Raw genomic sequence first — 14,418 nt, forward strand, 5'->3', positions numbered from 1 at the left:
AACTGTGAAAACTGAAATACAGTCTCAGAACTGCTAGAAACATACCCACTTTCTACTGAGCAATATGCTTTAAAAGCATCAATTCATTGTTTACAGAGCAACTAAATTAGAAAGAAAAGATATAAAATGTCTTGCAGAAGTAGCACAATGCTGGAACAAAACTTAGTGATTTTGAATTAAGGGGTTCTACGTGAAACAAACTGGTGCAATTTAGAGGTTTACCTGTCATTTCTAGAACACCAGTGCTATTAGCTTTTCCTCGGTTATTTTCTGCAAAACAGGTATAGCGACCTTCATCCAGCTTTGTGATATTGATAATTTCCAGGCTCCCATCATCCCAGATACGTATGCTATTGAAAGTGCAGAAAATACATCAAGAGAAATCGGGTTTTTATATTAGAAAGCAATACGTTCAGTAGAATTCTAGCAAATGAAAGGACAAACCACAAATATCTACTGGAAGCTCACATCTCACTACTGCATTTATAAACACTCCTATCCTGAAAAACATTTAAATAGATTGTGGCATAATTAGATGCCCCACGTTGCTGGAGTAAGAGAGAGTACTTGTATTCGTCTGTAGGCATTCAAATATTTTTATTACAGTCTTGTGATCCAATTCAATTTTGAACCGCAAATAGCACCAAACAGACTGGTTAAAAGTTGAGTACTGCCAGCTATTTGGAGCCATGCTGCTAGTAACATTTTGGAATATTATTTTCCCCAAATTACACATTCTCCTGCCATTGAAATCTGCAAAAGTGAGAACTAGCCTGCAGGATAAATAGAAACATAAGGCCGAATTTTTAAGATTCCGTGTCCACTAACAGTCCATACTAACCGGCTCCCATTTACAAGCAATTCTGTTCCTTTGCTCCAGGAGAATTTTGGCTTAGGAGCAGCTTTAGGCTTGCATTCAATGATCACCCGGCCCCCTTTAGCTGCTAGGATTTTCTTCTTCATAGGGTTCAGTTCAAAAGTAGGAGGTGAAGCTGAAAGCAAAATTAACACAAGTACTGCTGTTAGTGATTTTTCTGCAGAATATAATGTGTTTGCAACATGAAGGTAAATGACAGAACTATTGATTTGTAAAGAAGTGTCCACTATTCACACCAGTAAGAAAAATATTAACAATAAAGAGAAGTAGTGAGAAATAGATGGTGACTTAAAATAAACAGAAAAAATCATTATGTAGTTCTACGCTGTGCTACACCAGAGGTTTCTTTCTGTGGATTTCTGAACCTCCATCTAAGTTTAATCTAAGAAGATCAAAGCCCCCAGAAATCAATAGAAAGTTCCTCCCTTTCTAAGGCCTTTTGATCAGTCCCAATAAAATTTAGATTCCTAGAGCCCAGTTTCTCTAAAAAGTTGCTCACTCGATAATACTTTCAAATAATAATTGGGTTTACTTTTCAGTGGTTTTAACCTCCCTCTAGCAACTTTAAGGTTGTGCCCTTCTTCCTTTTTGTAGTTTTCTGTTTGGCCGACTGGCCTTACGTGCGCTCTTAGACGTACAAGATTAATGAGACATGACTGTTGCAAGCACCACACTTAAGTATCTGAGGTCAGACCTTTGCTTACTAATTTTCTCTTTATTTGTAACCAAATAAAAAAAAATCCTTTTAATTATTTTGCATCATTGTTAATCGTGCCAGCAAGTGTGTGCACAGCTTGAGCAAAGAGGGCCGTTAGTTATTTACAGCAGTACAGAGAAAAACTCTGATAAACGTCCACATCTCACCAACACTGAATTTTGAAAATGTGCATGCAAAAAGTGCTCTTTTCTGGATAATCCAGGCTGGTAGCGAGTACATAGTAATGGAAGAACAGTGAAGGACAATGTGGTGTTGTGCAATGGGTTGGGAAAGTCAAGAATAGTTTAGCTCTTGGGAAAGTCTGAAAGCAAGTGTGAGACGGAAAGAAGCCACGGTAACTACTGCAGGGAAATCTAGGAAAGCCATGTCATACAGGCAGGATGCCTTCTCTAATGACATCAGTAAAAACGTCAGAAATTGTTTTAAGCCTGAGCACTTTGGATTTGAAAGGTAAACTTTCAACAGGGTGCTCCTTAGGAAAACACAAAGGATTAATATCTATATCCAGCCCTCAAATGGGACAGCTGTACTGCACACAAACATTGCAGCTGGTCGTAATTGGTGGTGGAAGGCAAAAGCAAAGCGGGGAGTGCCGGGGAAGTGCTTCAGGGGCCTGCTGACTGACAACACCGTTTCTAAATAAGCAGATTTTGCCCCACAGAGTAGTGAGCATAGGTGAGCAGAAAAGAAAACACTTCTCAACCAGTTCTGCAAGCTTGAGGGGACAGACAGCAACTCTACGCGCTTCATATAATTTCTGCACTACCAGCTCTTCTGAGGGGTAACGGCAGCAAACAAACATCAGAAATAATACAGAGAACTCCATCTCACCTAGGTTCAGTAAGGGTTCTTAGCTTTATCCTCACAGGAATCTGTTAACAAACAATGCGTGCAAATGACTGCTATCTTACTCAAACCTGAAATAGTGAATAGAGAAATAATCCCACTGACCCACAATCTTCAGTTCAGCATTTGCATAAATAATTCCATGTGCGTTTTCTGCTATACATTGGTACATGCCGGCATCATCAAAGGTCAGACTTTGCATTCTAAGTTCACCTTTCCGGAACTAAAACACAGAATCAATAAAACAAGACATTCATATAGACTATGTATGCTGAAGAATTCACACCCATCCCCATTTCTTCATATTTTTTTTTTAGTGACAGTGTTCAGAAGAGAGTCCCTCACACAACATTCCCACACCGATGAGATTTTATTTTATCCATGTTACATTTCAGTCTCTCTTACAATGTGTTCACCTTCTTTTTTTTAAAGAAGACTGTCGATTGATATTTTTCTGGAAAATTCATAGCTGAGTGGCACTAGACACATCTATTCTTCAGTCCACTGCTACCATACCAATGCAAACACTACTGATTCAGAAATGAGAAATAAAATTCATTTTAGGCACCTAAGTTTGTTTCGCCATGCCCAGTGTTCAGTATGTTATATCCTATGTACATTGTATTACAGCAGTAAAAGGTCAAAGGAAGTCCCAATGAGGCAATTTTTTAGAAGATTCTTCTGGGGGGTAGTATAAACTGTTTTCTGCTACTTTGTTTTAATACAAAAAGAAAATCTAGTAAATCAAAATGAAGTACTTGAGCTATTTCTAAAAAACTGTATAAAAATGCACAAAGTGCAATGGAGTATTTTGTAGATTACAAATAGAAGTCAATCAGTTTTTGAAAGATCATGTTAATACATTCTGTTTCCTTGTGAAAATTAAGCTGAAAAGTTTTAACTTTGTATATGAGTCAACTGGAGTGCATGAAGTAGTGGAAGATTAAAAGAATACTATTTATCTGAAAAAGGAACAGATTACAGGAATCGTATTTCTTGTACTGTTTTACTGAAAAGCATTTAAATCAGGTTTTCTACAAGAAATCTTTGTTTTGTTCTAAGTGAATACCTCATTAAAAATTATCTGATTTAGAAACAAGCTATACTCTCAAGGCAATTTAAACATTTTTGCTATTTCTTATTTGGAAATCATCTCGTAATATTAACACACAGCATAATCTCCTGGTGGAGAATTGCACACTGCTTTCTGCAAGCCAGCACGCAGATTTTGTCAGCGAAGCCAAGTTCAGTGGGGACCATCAAGCAATTCACTTGCTAAATTACTTGTTTGCAATAACTACAGAAGCTAGAAACAGCATTGTTTCTTCTGGTTTAAGCCACCTCCGTATGGCAGATGGTGATACCCCTGTTCTCCCTCAAACCTCCCACATTTTTCTTAAGATACACAGCCAAAACAGCGCTGACTCATTGTCTTTTTCTTGTTTGCTTGCCAAGATCAGCGTCACCACAGCTCGAGAGATGTAGCGTTACATTGTGCCCTCTTCTATTCTCTTTGTCCTTGAAAGGTTCATCATACAGTATAAGCAATGGATATTAAAGACATTGTTGAAATGCCTGGACAGAAAATCTACTTCATTTAAACAGAATATCCAATGCAATAAGCTTAAATTATAACATGGTACTCATTTAAACTTCACATCACCTAAAATAATGGAATTTTACAATAGTCCGTGGCTAGAAAAAATATGAAAACATACATGCTATAGGAACACCACTGATAATTCAAAAATTAGTCTTCTCTTGTCTCTATCGACTCCATTTTTTCTTACATTTTTAGACATGCTCATGTTTAATGTGGTGAAAAGGATTATTTTTAGAGAGAAGCTGATAGGCATTTTTTATCCAGGGAGAAGAAAATAGCATTTACTTATGAAGGCCTGGAGAAAAAAGGATATCCACCTCCCAAACACGTAGTAAAAAAGCGAGTTCATCATTCAGAGCTGAATATTAAATAGCCTGAAGAAATGCACTTCAAAACTTGAAGAGAACTTTGAGAAAAAACTTTAAAAAATAGATTTTAATTCCTAATGCAAGTGGAATCAGCAAATATTTTTATCATTATAATTAATTTTTGTAAAACCTTTCAATAAAGCACGCTTCAAAAAATCATTTCTATCACCTAACCAATTGATCTTGTGTTACCTATGGCAATATACTTACCGAGGCACCATTTTTCAACCATCTAATTGTTGGAATAGGCTTGCCTGTAGCTACACAAGGCCAATATAGGTCACTGCCTATATCCTTCTCTGTGTCATTGATATGTTCTACCCACTCAGGAGAGGCTGAAGAATAAAAAAACATGATGCCTTCTAAATATAACAGATACATATTTAATTAGCATTACAATGTATAATTCCACTGCTTTTTCCATGATACTTCAGAGGCCACACTAAGTACTGATAACTCAGCAATGCACCAGCACAAGAAAGAATGAAATGAAGATGTTTTTGTCTTACCACACAGACTCAAAATAACTTCAATCTGCTTTTTATGAGAAGAAAATAATGAATTGAAATAATGCTCCATGAAGGTCCAAAGATATGTTGTGCTTACACTGACCTATGGAAATTATTCAGTAACGCCATAAAAATCATAGTTGAATTACATGAAATTGGCAAATTTCATGTGCTGAAAGGGTCTCCAAGAAAAATATTCTCTTGGTCCAGAGAAGACATTTAAGAAATTAATATTGAAAATGTCCCAGCTTTTACTAAGCAAATGAATCTATTTATTAACTTTACCAATAACAACCAGTAACAACCTTCCCACACCAATTTTGAATTTATCCCACTGAAGTTTAAGCACTCAGCTGAGGATCTTAACCCAGGAAATGTTCTGTACAGTCAATGAAAAGAGACAGAAATCTTCTGAACGTAATTCAGATGTCATGCATCATCTTTTCAGGTCACAGTTTGTGGTGTAAGTTCCAGGCAAGGAGTCAGGTTACTTGGGATGATTCCACTATGAGCAATAAGATACAATTGTTTGTTTCCTGTGTTTCACCAAATGCATGAGGGGAAGGGACAGAGGCTGAAGGAATAAAGAATTGACTGTAGCTAATAAGACAGCTAAGACAGTCAGAAAAGACAAAGTAAATGAGGAAACAAGAAAGCATAACAAACTTCATGGTCTCATTTTCTCCCTGGCTGTTCTTTCACTTCAAGTACTCTAAGTGTATTTAATTTCCACTGTGCATAATTATATTAATACTAACAGATATTGATGTCAAGGTGTATATATAGCTATCACAACCAGACAAATGGAGTAGTTGTCAAGTTAATACACAAACGTTATGCCTGGCATTCAGTGCATGGGTTTTCATCCTGCTCTATTACCTCCAACAGCAGTGCATCAGGATGATGCAATGAGTCGGCACTGACATCAAGTGTGAGAACACAACACAGATACTTCCAACATAAGTAAAAGCAACATAGATCCTGAAGAATAAAATTGTTCTACCTACCTTGTACATAAACTCTTGCTTGATGTTTATCTTTTCCTTTATAGTTTTGTGCTTCACACTCATAAAGTCCTTCATCTTCATACTGAATATTGAAGATCTTAAGAACTGCACCAGACATGCTTATCTCAGCAGTGGCTGGCATGGGTTCAAGGTATTTACTCCATCTGAGTTCAGGAACCGGACTTGAAAAGTACAGTAAAGTACAAATCAGCAAGTTCAAGAACTGGCTGATAAATTTCAGACTACAAGAAAGTGTTTGATGATGAAACATGTATTTTCATTGACTGAAATATGAAAGCAAACAGTGCTGCACGATAACGTTAAAACACACTTACTTCCCAAGAGCAAAACACTCCAGCGTCACGTTTTGCCCCAGGAGAGCATATGTGTCCTTGAACTTCACCTTGATGTCGGCAGGATATACTTTTGCACCTAACATGAAAAAACAGATTCTCAGAAAAGGCACAGCAGAAAGGAATACAGCTATTAAGGCTTCCACAGTTCAAGGAAAATTTCCAGACAAAATTCTTCTTTACAGTGAATAAACAGCCTGGCCATCCATGAAGGCTGATTTAGCACTGAACTTTTAATAGTAAGGCAGAATTGTTTTACTCAGCGACTAGTTATCTTTCTCTGGACAGTAATGCCTAATGTTTTTTACAGCACAATGCTTTAACACAAACTCATTTACTTGCATTTGAAGTGGGATGATGTACTCTGTGTGTCTGGAGATAATAGCCCAAGTGTCTTGTTTTCCACAGATTCTTTTACTGGATGGGATATGTTGAATTATTGTGAATTTAAGCCAATATTATCTTAGTAAGGGATGAAGGAGCTAAAGACAGAAAATCCACAGCTTAATGAGGGCACAGGGATGCAAATGTAATCAGATCTACCTACTGATGATCCCTGTAGGACTCCTCTTGCAGTTCTAGATGAAGATCTCAGTATGAGTATTGGCCATAGAAAATTCAGACAAAGATCACTGATGTGTAATTACCCAAATTCAATCACAGTTCTTCACTATAGTAGGGGAAATTTAATAGATAAAAGGGTCACTGAAATCTTGATGATCAGTCACTGTAAGTCTGAAGTGGCAAAAGGGAACTTGGCTACCATTTGGAAAACATGCAGTTTTCATGAAGAAATGGCAGAGCATAATCTTGTAACACAAAGCCACAAAGGTGTTTTAGGGGATTGGCCATGAGACACACAAAGCCCTTAAGCCACTGTTGGACAGAAACTTTCAGCAGGGGAAAAGGATTTTCCATTTTCATGGGAGATTTCCTGGGGAAAAAAAAAAAAAAAGTCCTGAAGCTGTTTATCAACTTCTACATAAAGTTTCTGCTTTACAGTTATGCCCCTTCGAACCAATGCCAAGACCAGAAAAGATATTAAAGATTTTGGGATGAGTACAGGGGCTTATCACACAAAGGAGATGAGGACTCTGGGGACAAGAACTCTGTTCTCAATGATATGAAAGGAAATTCGTGAATGAATCTGGGCAGATTTCCTTCACAGAGTTTTTACTGCCAATGGGAATGATTCGGACCTCTATACCTGGAAAACTAAATAACATTCTACCATAGACTTACAACTTGCCATATAATTCTCACAGAGTGGAAACTAGTTATGAATGAGCAAAATTAAAATACAAACAGAACAGTGCACGTACATAGTATTTCAAATAAATACTTACGATCAGACTGTGGAATAAGGGGAATAAATCTACTGAATACACTCTTTGTTATTGAAGGGCTGGACACAAAACACGAATAATTGCCCTTATCTGATGCTTCTACATTTGCAATGTAGAGATTGCCGTTTGTCTGTGACACAAATCGTCGTTTGTCCAAAGGAATGAATACTGGGAACTCATTTAGAAGCCAGCGATAACTGAGATCATCTGGAGGAAAATATTTTCTAGTCAATATTAAAAAACAGTACTATCAGCTACTTAAGACATGGAATACTGTCTGCATATAAATTACTTCACTCTGATTTCTAGCTTACAGATCTTTTCTTTGGGAGAGTCAGCTATGTGAGAGAGAACATACAATGAGAAAAAGGCACTTCCAGAGCATAAATCACCCCATCTCTGACCCTCTGAGGGTGCCTACTGCTGTTCCATGATTTTAACAGGAGCCCATGATAATTTCTGCTGAGGTGACTTCATTAGGTGGAATGAAACTGGGCCCTGTCCAAGGCCAGCAGAAAGTCCGGGATGACAGTGACACAGTGACATGTACTCAGGTCTTTTGAATGGTAAGCCAAGTCTCTCCTCCATTATCCAGATTAGTCTGGGTAATTTTATTTGTAGTGTCGAAACCTATTTGCAAATTCAGCAATATCCTTTACATACGGTCAACTACAAGCATATATTCAAAATGGACACCTAACCTGAACAGTGATTCTCAAGCTGCACAAAAGTTACTGTTTTAGTAAACTTAAAGGAAACTTTTAAAAATAAGTATTAATTTGTCTTCTACTCTTAAGCAGTTGCAAATGAAACACTTTGAGCTGAATTACCTGGGTAGTGGTAAGGGGGCTCACAAAGAAGCACTGCTCCAACACCCTCTCGCACTTTAACCTCATAGCGCTCCTCAGGTGGAAAGGGATCCAGGTCTAGTTTAAAAAAAACAGGAGGAAGAGAACTGTGCTTTTCACTACAATAATTTTTTTTATTATTATTTTCATCCCTGTAAAGATTATTATAGAAATACAACAATATATGGCAGATAAGATACCTGTGGACCCATAATACTAGTTTTACTCATTTTAACTTTGTCATTATCAAGTGCAATGACTTTTTTTACAGTATTTTAGTCATCCTAATTGCATATTCTAGGGGAAAAAAAATAAAAATGGTGCAGATCGTATCCTTAAGAGTAGCCAGGTGAGCTACATTTGAAGAAGGAATCCCAGGAAGAGAAAAGAAAAGGATTTTAGGTTACTCTTCAACTGGTTTCTCCAGAATGCAAATTTAATTCTTTACTGTAACTTAAAGTGGCTTCTCTAAAATGACCTGGCTGTCCTCCCTGACAACTCCAGCAGCCAAGGACTGGTAAGCACTTAGCTCAGACACATCTTTTGTGCCAGACGTTTGGGACAGACTCGGCTCAGATCCCAGGAGAAACCGTAGCTGAGCCTCTTTAAACCAACTTCCGTGCAGCAGGGATTGTTGTAAACGGATAAAGAAACAAAAGTCCTTCATGGAGCTACAGATCATCTCACAAACCGTGGGAGAACAGTAATGGTATCTGCAGTGATTAGACAACAGTTTCATGAGTAACCTTCAACTACATCAATAATTGCACTTTGCTGCTTCTCTTCACTCTCATTTTGTGTATCCAGTCTGAAACTAAACTTGCGGCAGGGAATGCTTCTTGTGAAGCTTCTCCATGTCACCAAGCGCAGGGAGACTGTAGAGATCCTGACTAGAGTCCTGCTCTAAATGCTACTGTGGTACAAACAGTACATCAGTAATAGTCAAGCGCACAGCCTCTGAACGCAATATTCTACCATAGAAAGCAACTAAGCTAACTTCCTTCAGATTACTTCAGCTCTCTTCAGTGGCAGGCAGCTATGCAGTTCTACCAAATTCCCAAGGCTGGCTCTGAGATCTAACTAAAACTTAAGTTCAAGAGCAGCCAGCCAGAAACAATCAAGAGAAAACCAGGACAGAGCTACATACAAAAAGAAATTAAGTAGATTATTATTAAACAGAGGCTATTCACTACTCTAAATTGCAACGTATAGTTAGATAGATCCAGTAGACATTTTGCATTATCTACAAATAATTAATTCCTTAACTAGGTAACAACTGCTACGTTCACTAAATACGGTACAGGTAAAGGATTCCTCCAAGGCCAACCACAGCTGTCAGACCTGAACGACTACAAGAATCTAGGAAGAGAATGTCATTACGCTTTGTCAAATGCATGCAAAAAACTCTAAGAGAGTACGTCAGTGTCCAGGGAAAGACACCTCTCCCAACCTCTGAAATACTAATGTTTATTCTGCTCAAACAGACCAGAAGATAATACAGATCCTTCCAGTGACTGACTGGATCTTGACTGGACCAATGCCTAAATGGTAGGCATTGTAATGGGCCATTCTAAGGACTTCTGATTATTATTTTATATAATTTTACTCTGTGCCTTAGTGTAATAAATGTATTCAGTTCTCCACAACTAGCTCCCAGTTAATTTGGAATATTATTCTTTGATAAGAAAGAAATTAAGCGTACCAGACTGACTTAGTAAGAATTAGGTATTTGACCAGACGGGTTTTGTAATCGTAGCCATGGAAGCTCTTCACACAGACTGGAATATCTCTGTTCATATAATATCTGCAGTAGTCTGAACATACATCCATTCAATTTGTCAGCATGGACCTAACTACACAACTTCTTTCTATCTTCAAAATATTGACTGATGTCTCCTGAAAACATCTCTTTCCCTTGCTGCAGACTTTCTGATCATCGTTTTAACCTGCTATATTATTCATATTTGCCTTCATTGGAAAAGATGAGTATTTAAAATCTTTTACAGAAATACAAAAAGATTTAAAAATTACAATCATTGGAACAAATCTGTTGTTTATTTGATAACGCTTTGCATATGGGTAGTGCACGGTTTGGCCAAAAGAAAATCTATCACTGCTTTTAAGTTATTTCAGCTATTTCCAGTTCACATTTTAAGGCTAGACATTTTGTTTGTCATGTTCTTGGATTATCTTTGAAACTCTAGGACAGTCACCACGTATTTAAAGACATGGGACAGGACAGGCAATTTGTATATGTAAAACATTATATTAGTACTGAAATAGAATGGTCTGTGCCAGGTGCAGAGAAGTCATGCAATTACTGAGCTGTAATTGTATACCTTCTTCCCACTTATGAAATGCTCTCTACTCTGATCGAGTCTCGATGTCTTCTTTGTGTAAGCACTACGTGGTTATTACTCAATAATTATAATAAGTGTGGTTCCATGAACTCTTAATTGGAAGACATTCATTTTTAGCTAGAATGAAAGAATTAGCATAATCACTGCACTCCTATAACCATATAGTTTGTATCTAGCGAGGACGGAAATTTCTCTTCCCTGTTCTTGCAGCCTCTTTGCTATGAAATTGCTGTGTTTTACTATTCTGACACTGTTTGCCTGCAAACAGAACAATACATCAGCTTCTGATTTTGCTCAGCACACACCAAAATGCTACTAAATATTCCTGCAGGATAAAATTCCTTCCCTCAGGAGTATGTGTGTAACAGCTAAAAAAGATTTTAATGGGTTTTAAAGCACTGGATCTGAAAAGACGGAGTTCTACTGAAGACAGTGTTCTCGGATTAATTGACATGAAGTTTATGAGAGAACGTGCCTTTTGTTCCATAAGTTCAGCAAATTTAATAGTAAGACAAAAGGTCTCACTCATGTATAGCTGTCAAGATTTTTTTTTAACTCTTCTAAACAGTTGTTGCCATTTTTCAATCAGTTTACGCACAAGCAAAAGATCAGATATTTTCTACATTAATTTTAGCAACTCTATATTCAAATTTTTAGAAACAGTGATTGTGGAAGGAAATGTTTTTCATAGGTGACCACAAAAAGGAGAGAGAAGCAAACACAACAGTTTAAAGAAGAATAACAGTACCATTTTTTTAACAAGTTTTTATCAGTTCCCAGCTATCTTTTCACTTCTATTCCTTGCCTCTTTACCCCATTTTCATTTAAATAGTTAAATATTACATATTAGGCTCTGTTCAGTATAATTGTCCAGTACACTAACTATCAACGTCCAGCTCATGCAGTCTGTGAGCTGGTAGGCAGAAAACATGCCTCAGACTGTTTTAATTCTACTTTTTTCATCTATTACGTGTACTGGTTTCATTTTAAGTAGCTACAGCTATTGTCAATGCTTTTATCCTACTGGTTTTTCAGGACTGGCACCATTGATGCCTGCTTTTCGTATAAATAAACATCCTGTAAACTGAATTTTGATGTCATCTCCATTAGAAGGAAATTAACAACCTGGCCTTGTACTCATTCTAGAAAATACACCAGGTAAAATACAGACGAAGACCAGATCAACTATTATGCAATCCATCAGCTCTTTACAGCCTCTTAAGTTTTCTTGAGATACATGGTCCCACAGCATTATAATCACTAGCAGAACTAGCAGAACAGAACTTTTCCCTTCGCCTCTGATCTCATACGGCAAAGACTGAATTCTGCTCACAGAGGCTGCTGAAAGTCAAAAGGGACACTAAGCACTCAATGTCAGGATTAAAGGGCACCCAGCGCTTCGTGAATGGTCACCAGATAAGAGCGGATTGCTTTTTTTACGGATTCTTTTTTTGTCCTCTGATGAAAGAATATATCCAGGGAAAAAAGCATTGCAAGGCAAAATAAAATAAAAATCCCAAACTCTGTCTTCAGTCAGTAAAATTTTATGTTAATCTTCATGTAGTACATCAGTTCTTTACAACGCATGTATTTGTTGACAGTGCAGGTCTGTGCATATGCATGCTTTCACCAGACTCGCTCATGAATGCCTGACGCTGACAGAAACGTCCCCCAGAAGGGTCTTCATCGCAGCCCAGGAGTCAGGGAGCACGCTTTACTAGCGAGTGCCATGCTTTCCTCCTGCAGGCATCCCGGTTGTGTTTGCACAGCAGCAGCGCCTCACCATCATATGCCCCCGCTTGCATCTTCTCTGTGACTACTTCCCCTCAGGTCCTACCATGATTTAAAAAGAGTCTGGACATCATTATCTCAAGATCTGGCTCCATGAGTCTCTTCAATTAATAATTTAACAATAACTCACAGAGAAGGCTGTCACGTCAGCTGAATGCTGAAGAATATAAAATGCTTACAAAACTTATTTTGTGTTGATCTCTGCAGACTAAACCACTTCAGATACTGCTTTAACAGAGTAATAGAGCTATAGCACATGTTAGCAGAAGACACTGCAGTGTAAAACATGGGGCTTTTCAAGCTAACCATAATGTTTCTATGTTTTGACGTAAACATCGGCTTACATCCAAAACTCAGAGTGGCTTCACTGCTTCTGACAGTCCCAAAGATATTCGACACTACACAGACATATTTTCCAGCATCCCTTGATTTCTCTGGATTATTGATAACAAGTCTGCCTCCCACCATACTGTAGCGCTCCTTTGTTAAATCAATATCCCAGTTGTTGAGTTTCCACCTATTAAAAAAGAAAAGCCAGACGTAAGATTTGGCCCAGAAAAACAAACCTTGTAACAAATGTGATTTGAAAAATAACTCATAAGGTGTGATAAACTATACAGAAAGTTATTAATATACTTCTAGATATGTTTTAAGTTTTTCTTCAGCAAAAGCCACAGATTTGACGAACTCCATAGGTCTTTTACACATGAACAGTCTCAGTCTGCTTCGGCCTTCTGAAGATGTGACACGTGTTAAAACCTGATTGCTGGCCGTACAGCACAGGATACTTGAGCCAGCTGTGAGTGAGCTAGCTAGTGATCAAGCACTGGGATCATAAACATATCCTCAAATAGTTATCGAAAGCCGAACTGGCTGAGGAAATACTCCCTCTGCACCTTTAAATTATGGACTAGTGAAATTTTTAAGAGCTGTTTGCAAAGTAGGTGATGAAAATATTTCATAAACCCTAATGTGCCACTGACATCTGTGCACAAACAGTGGCACGCCCCATTTAAGACATATTTACTACAGTAAAAAAAATTGCTGGACGCTCCCACCTTAATTACAGCAAAACCCCGCAGCCCGTTCGCTTCAGTCGTCATAACTCCCACTTCAGGGATTACTACAAGAGGAATTTGGTGGACCAGGTCTGGCCCTTACTGACTTCCACTGCTTTCAATAAAGTTACAACACAAGGAGTGGGAATCAGTATTCATGATTTGTCTCTGTATCTATTACAGTGTCCACAAGGGGGAGCCCAAAACCTTCTTTGAAAGGACTTAACGCATTTCCTGAGCACAAACAGGAAAAATGCAACTAAAATACATTTAAAGATCATCAAATTCTTCCAGTGTAAATCGGTTTTTGTCACAAGGTCACAGGCACTAGTGTTTGAAAATGAGAACGCATACCCTATGTGTTGCTTACTTAATGAAATGCTGTACCAAAATATACAGAATTCTCATTTGGAGGCTGAAATTGGCAATTGTCAGAGAAAGAAACAATAACAGAAGTGGTATTAGCAAAAAATAAATTAAAAATAAAAATAAATAACGAAATGGTAGGATCTTCAAGACGCAGTAAATAGCATTTATCTTTTACAGGATTTTAGATGTATCACTTCAGTCCCGTGAGGTATACTGCAAGTCTGTATTACAAATAAATCAGAAACCCGGTTCAGAAACACCTAGTGATAACTGTCACAAGGACAGCTTATGCTGCAGGAAAAGGGATCAGAAAAACATTGTTTAAAATGTGTAACTGTGAAGAGTAAGAATTAAAAATTGTTTTC

General features: G+C 37.7%; 1 protein-coding gene across 1 annotated transcript in view; it reads right to left on the reverse strand.

Moving 5' to 3' along the window:
* The window catches only part of CNTN1 (contactin 1), a 259,953-nt gene that overhangs the window by 66,412 nt on the left and 179,123 nt on the right, over nucleotides 1-14,418 (reverse strand). Inside the window, exons 5-13 of the mRNA XM_054188409.1 lie at nucleotides 12,971-13,143; nucleotides 8,458-8,553; nucleotides 7,628-7,834; nucleotides 6,264-6,360; nucleotides 5,929-6,110; nucleotides 4,623-4,747; nucleotides 2,547-2,664; nucleotides 842-992; nucleotides 223-350 (exon numbers count right to left, since the gene is read on the reverse strand). Coding sequence (XP_054044384.1) covers nucleotides 223-350; nucleotides 842-992; nucleotides 2,547-2,664; nucleotides 4,623-4,747; nucleotides 5,929-6,110; nucleotides 6,264-6,360; nucleotides 7,628-7,834; nucleotides 8,458-8,553; nucleotides 12,971-13,143 — 1,277 coding nt within the window. The remainder of the gene's footprint in view (nucleotides 1-222; nucleotides 351-841; nucleotides 993-2,546; nucleotides 2,665-4,622; nucleotides 4,748-5,928; nucleotides 6,111-6,263; nucleotides 6,361-7,627; nucleotides 7,835-8,457; nucleotides 8,554-12,970; nucleotides 13,144-14,418) is intronic.

This window comes from Rissa tridactyla, chromosome 1, assembly GCF_028500815.1.
Source record: "Rissa tridactyla isolate bRisTri1 chromosome 1, bRisTri1.patW.cur.20221130, whole genome shotgun sequence".
Lineage (NCBI taxonomy): Eukaryota > Metazoa > Chordata > Aves > Charadriiformes > Laridae > Rissa > Rissa tridactyla.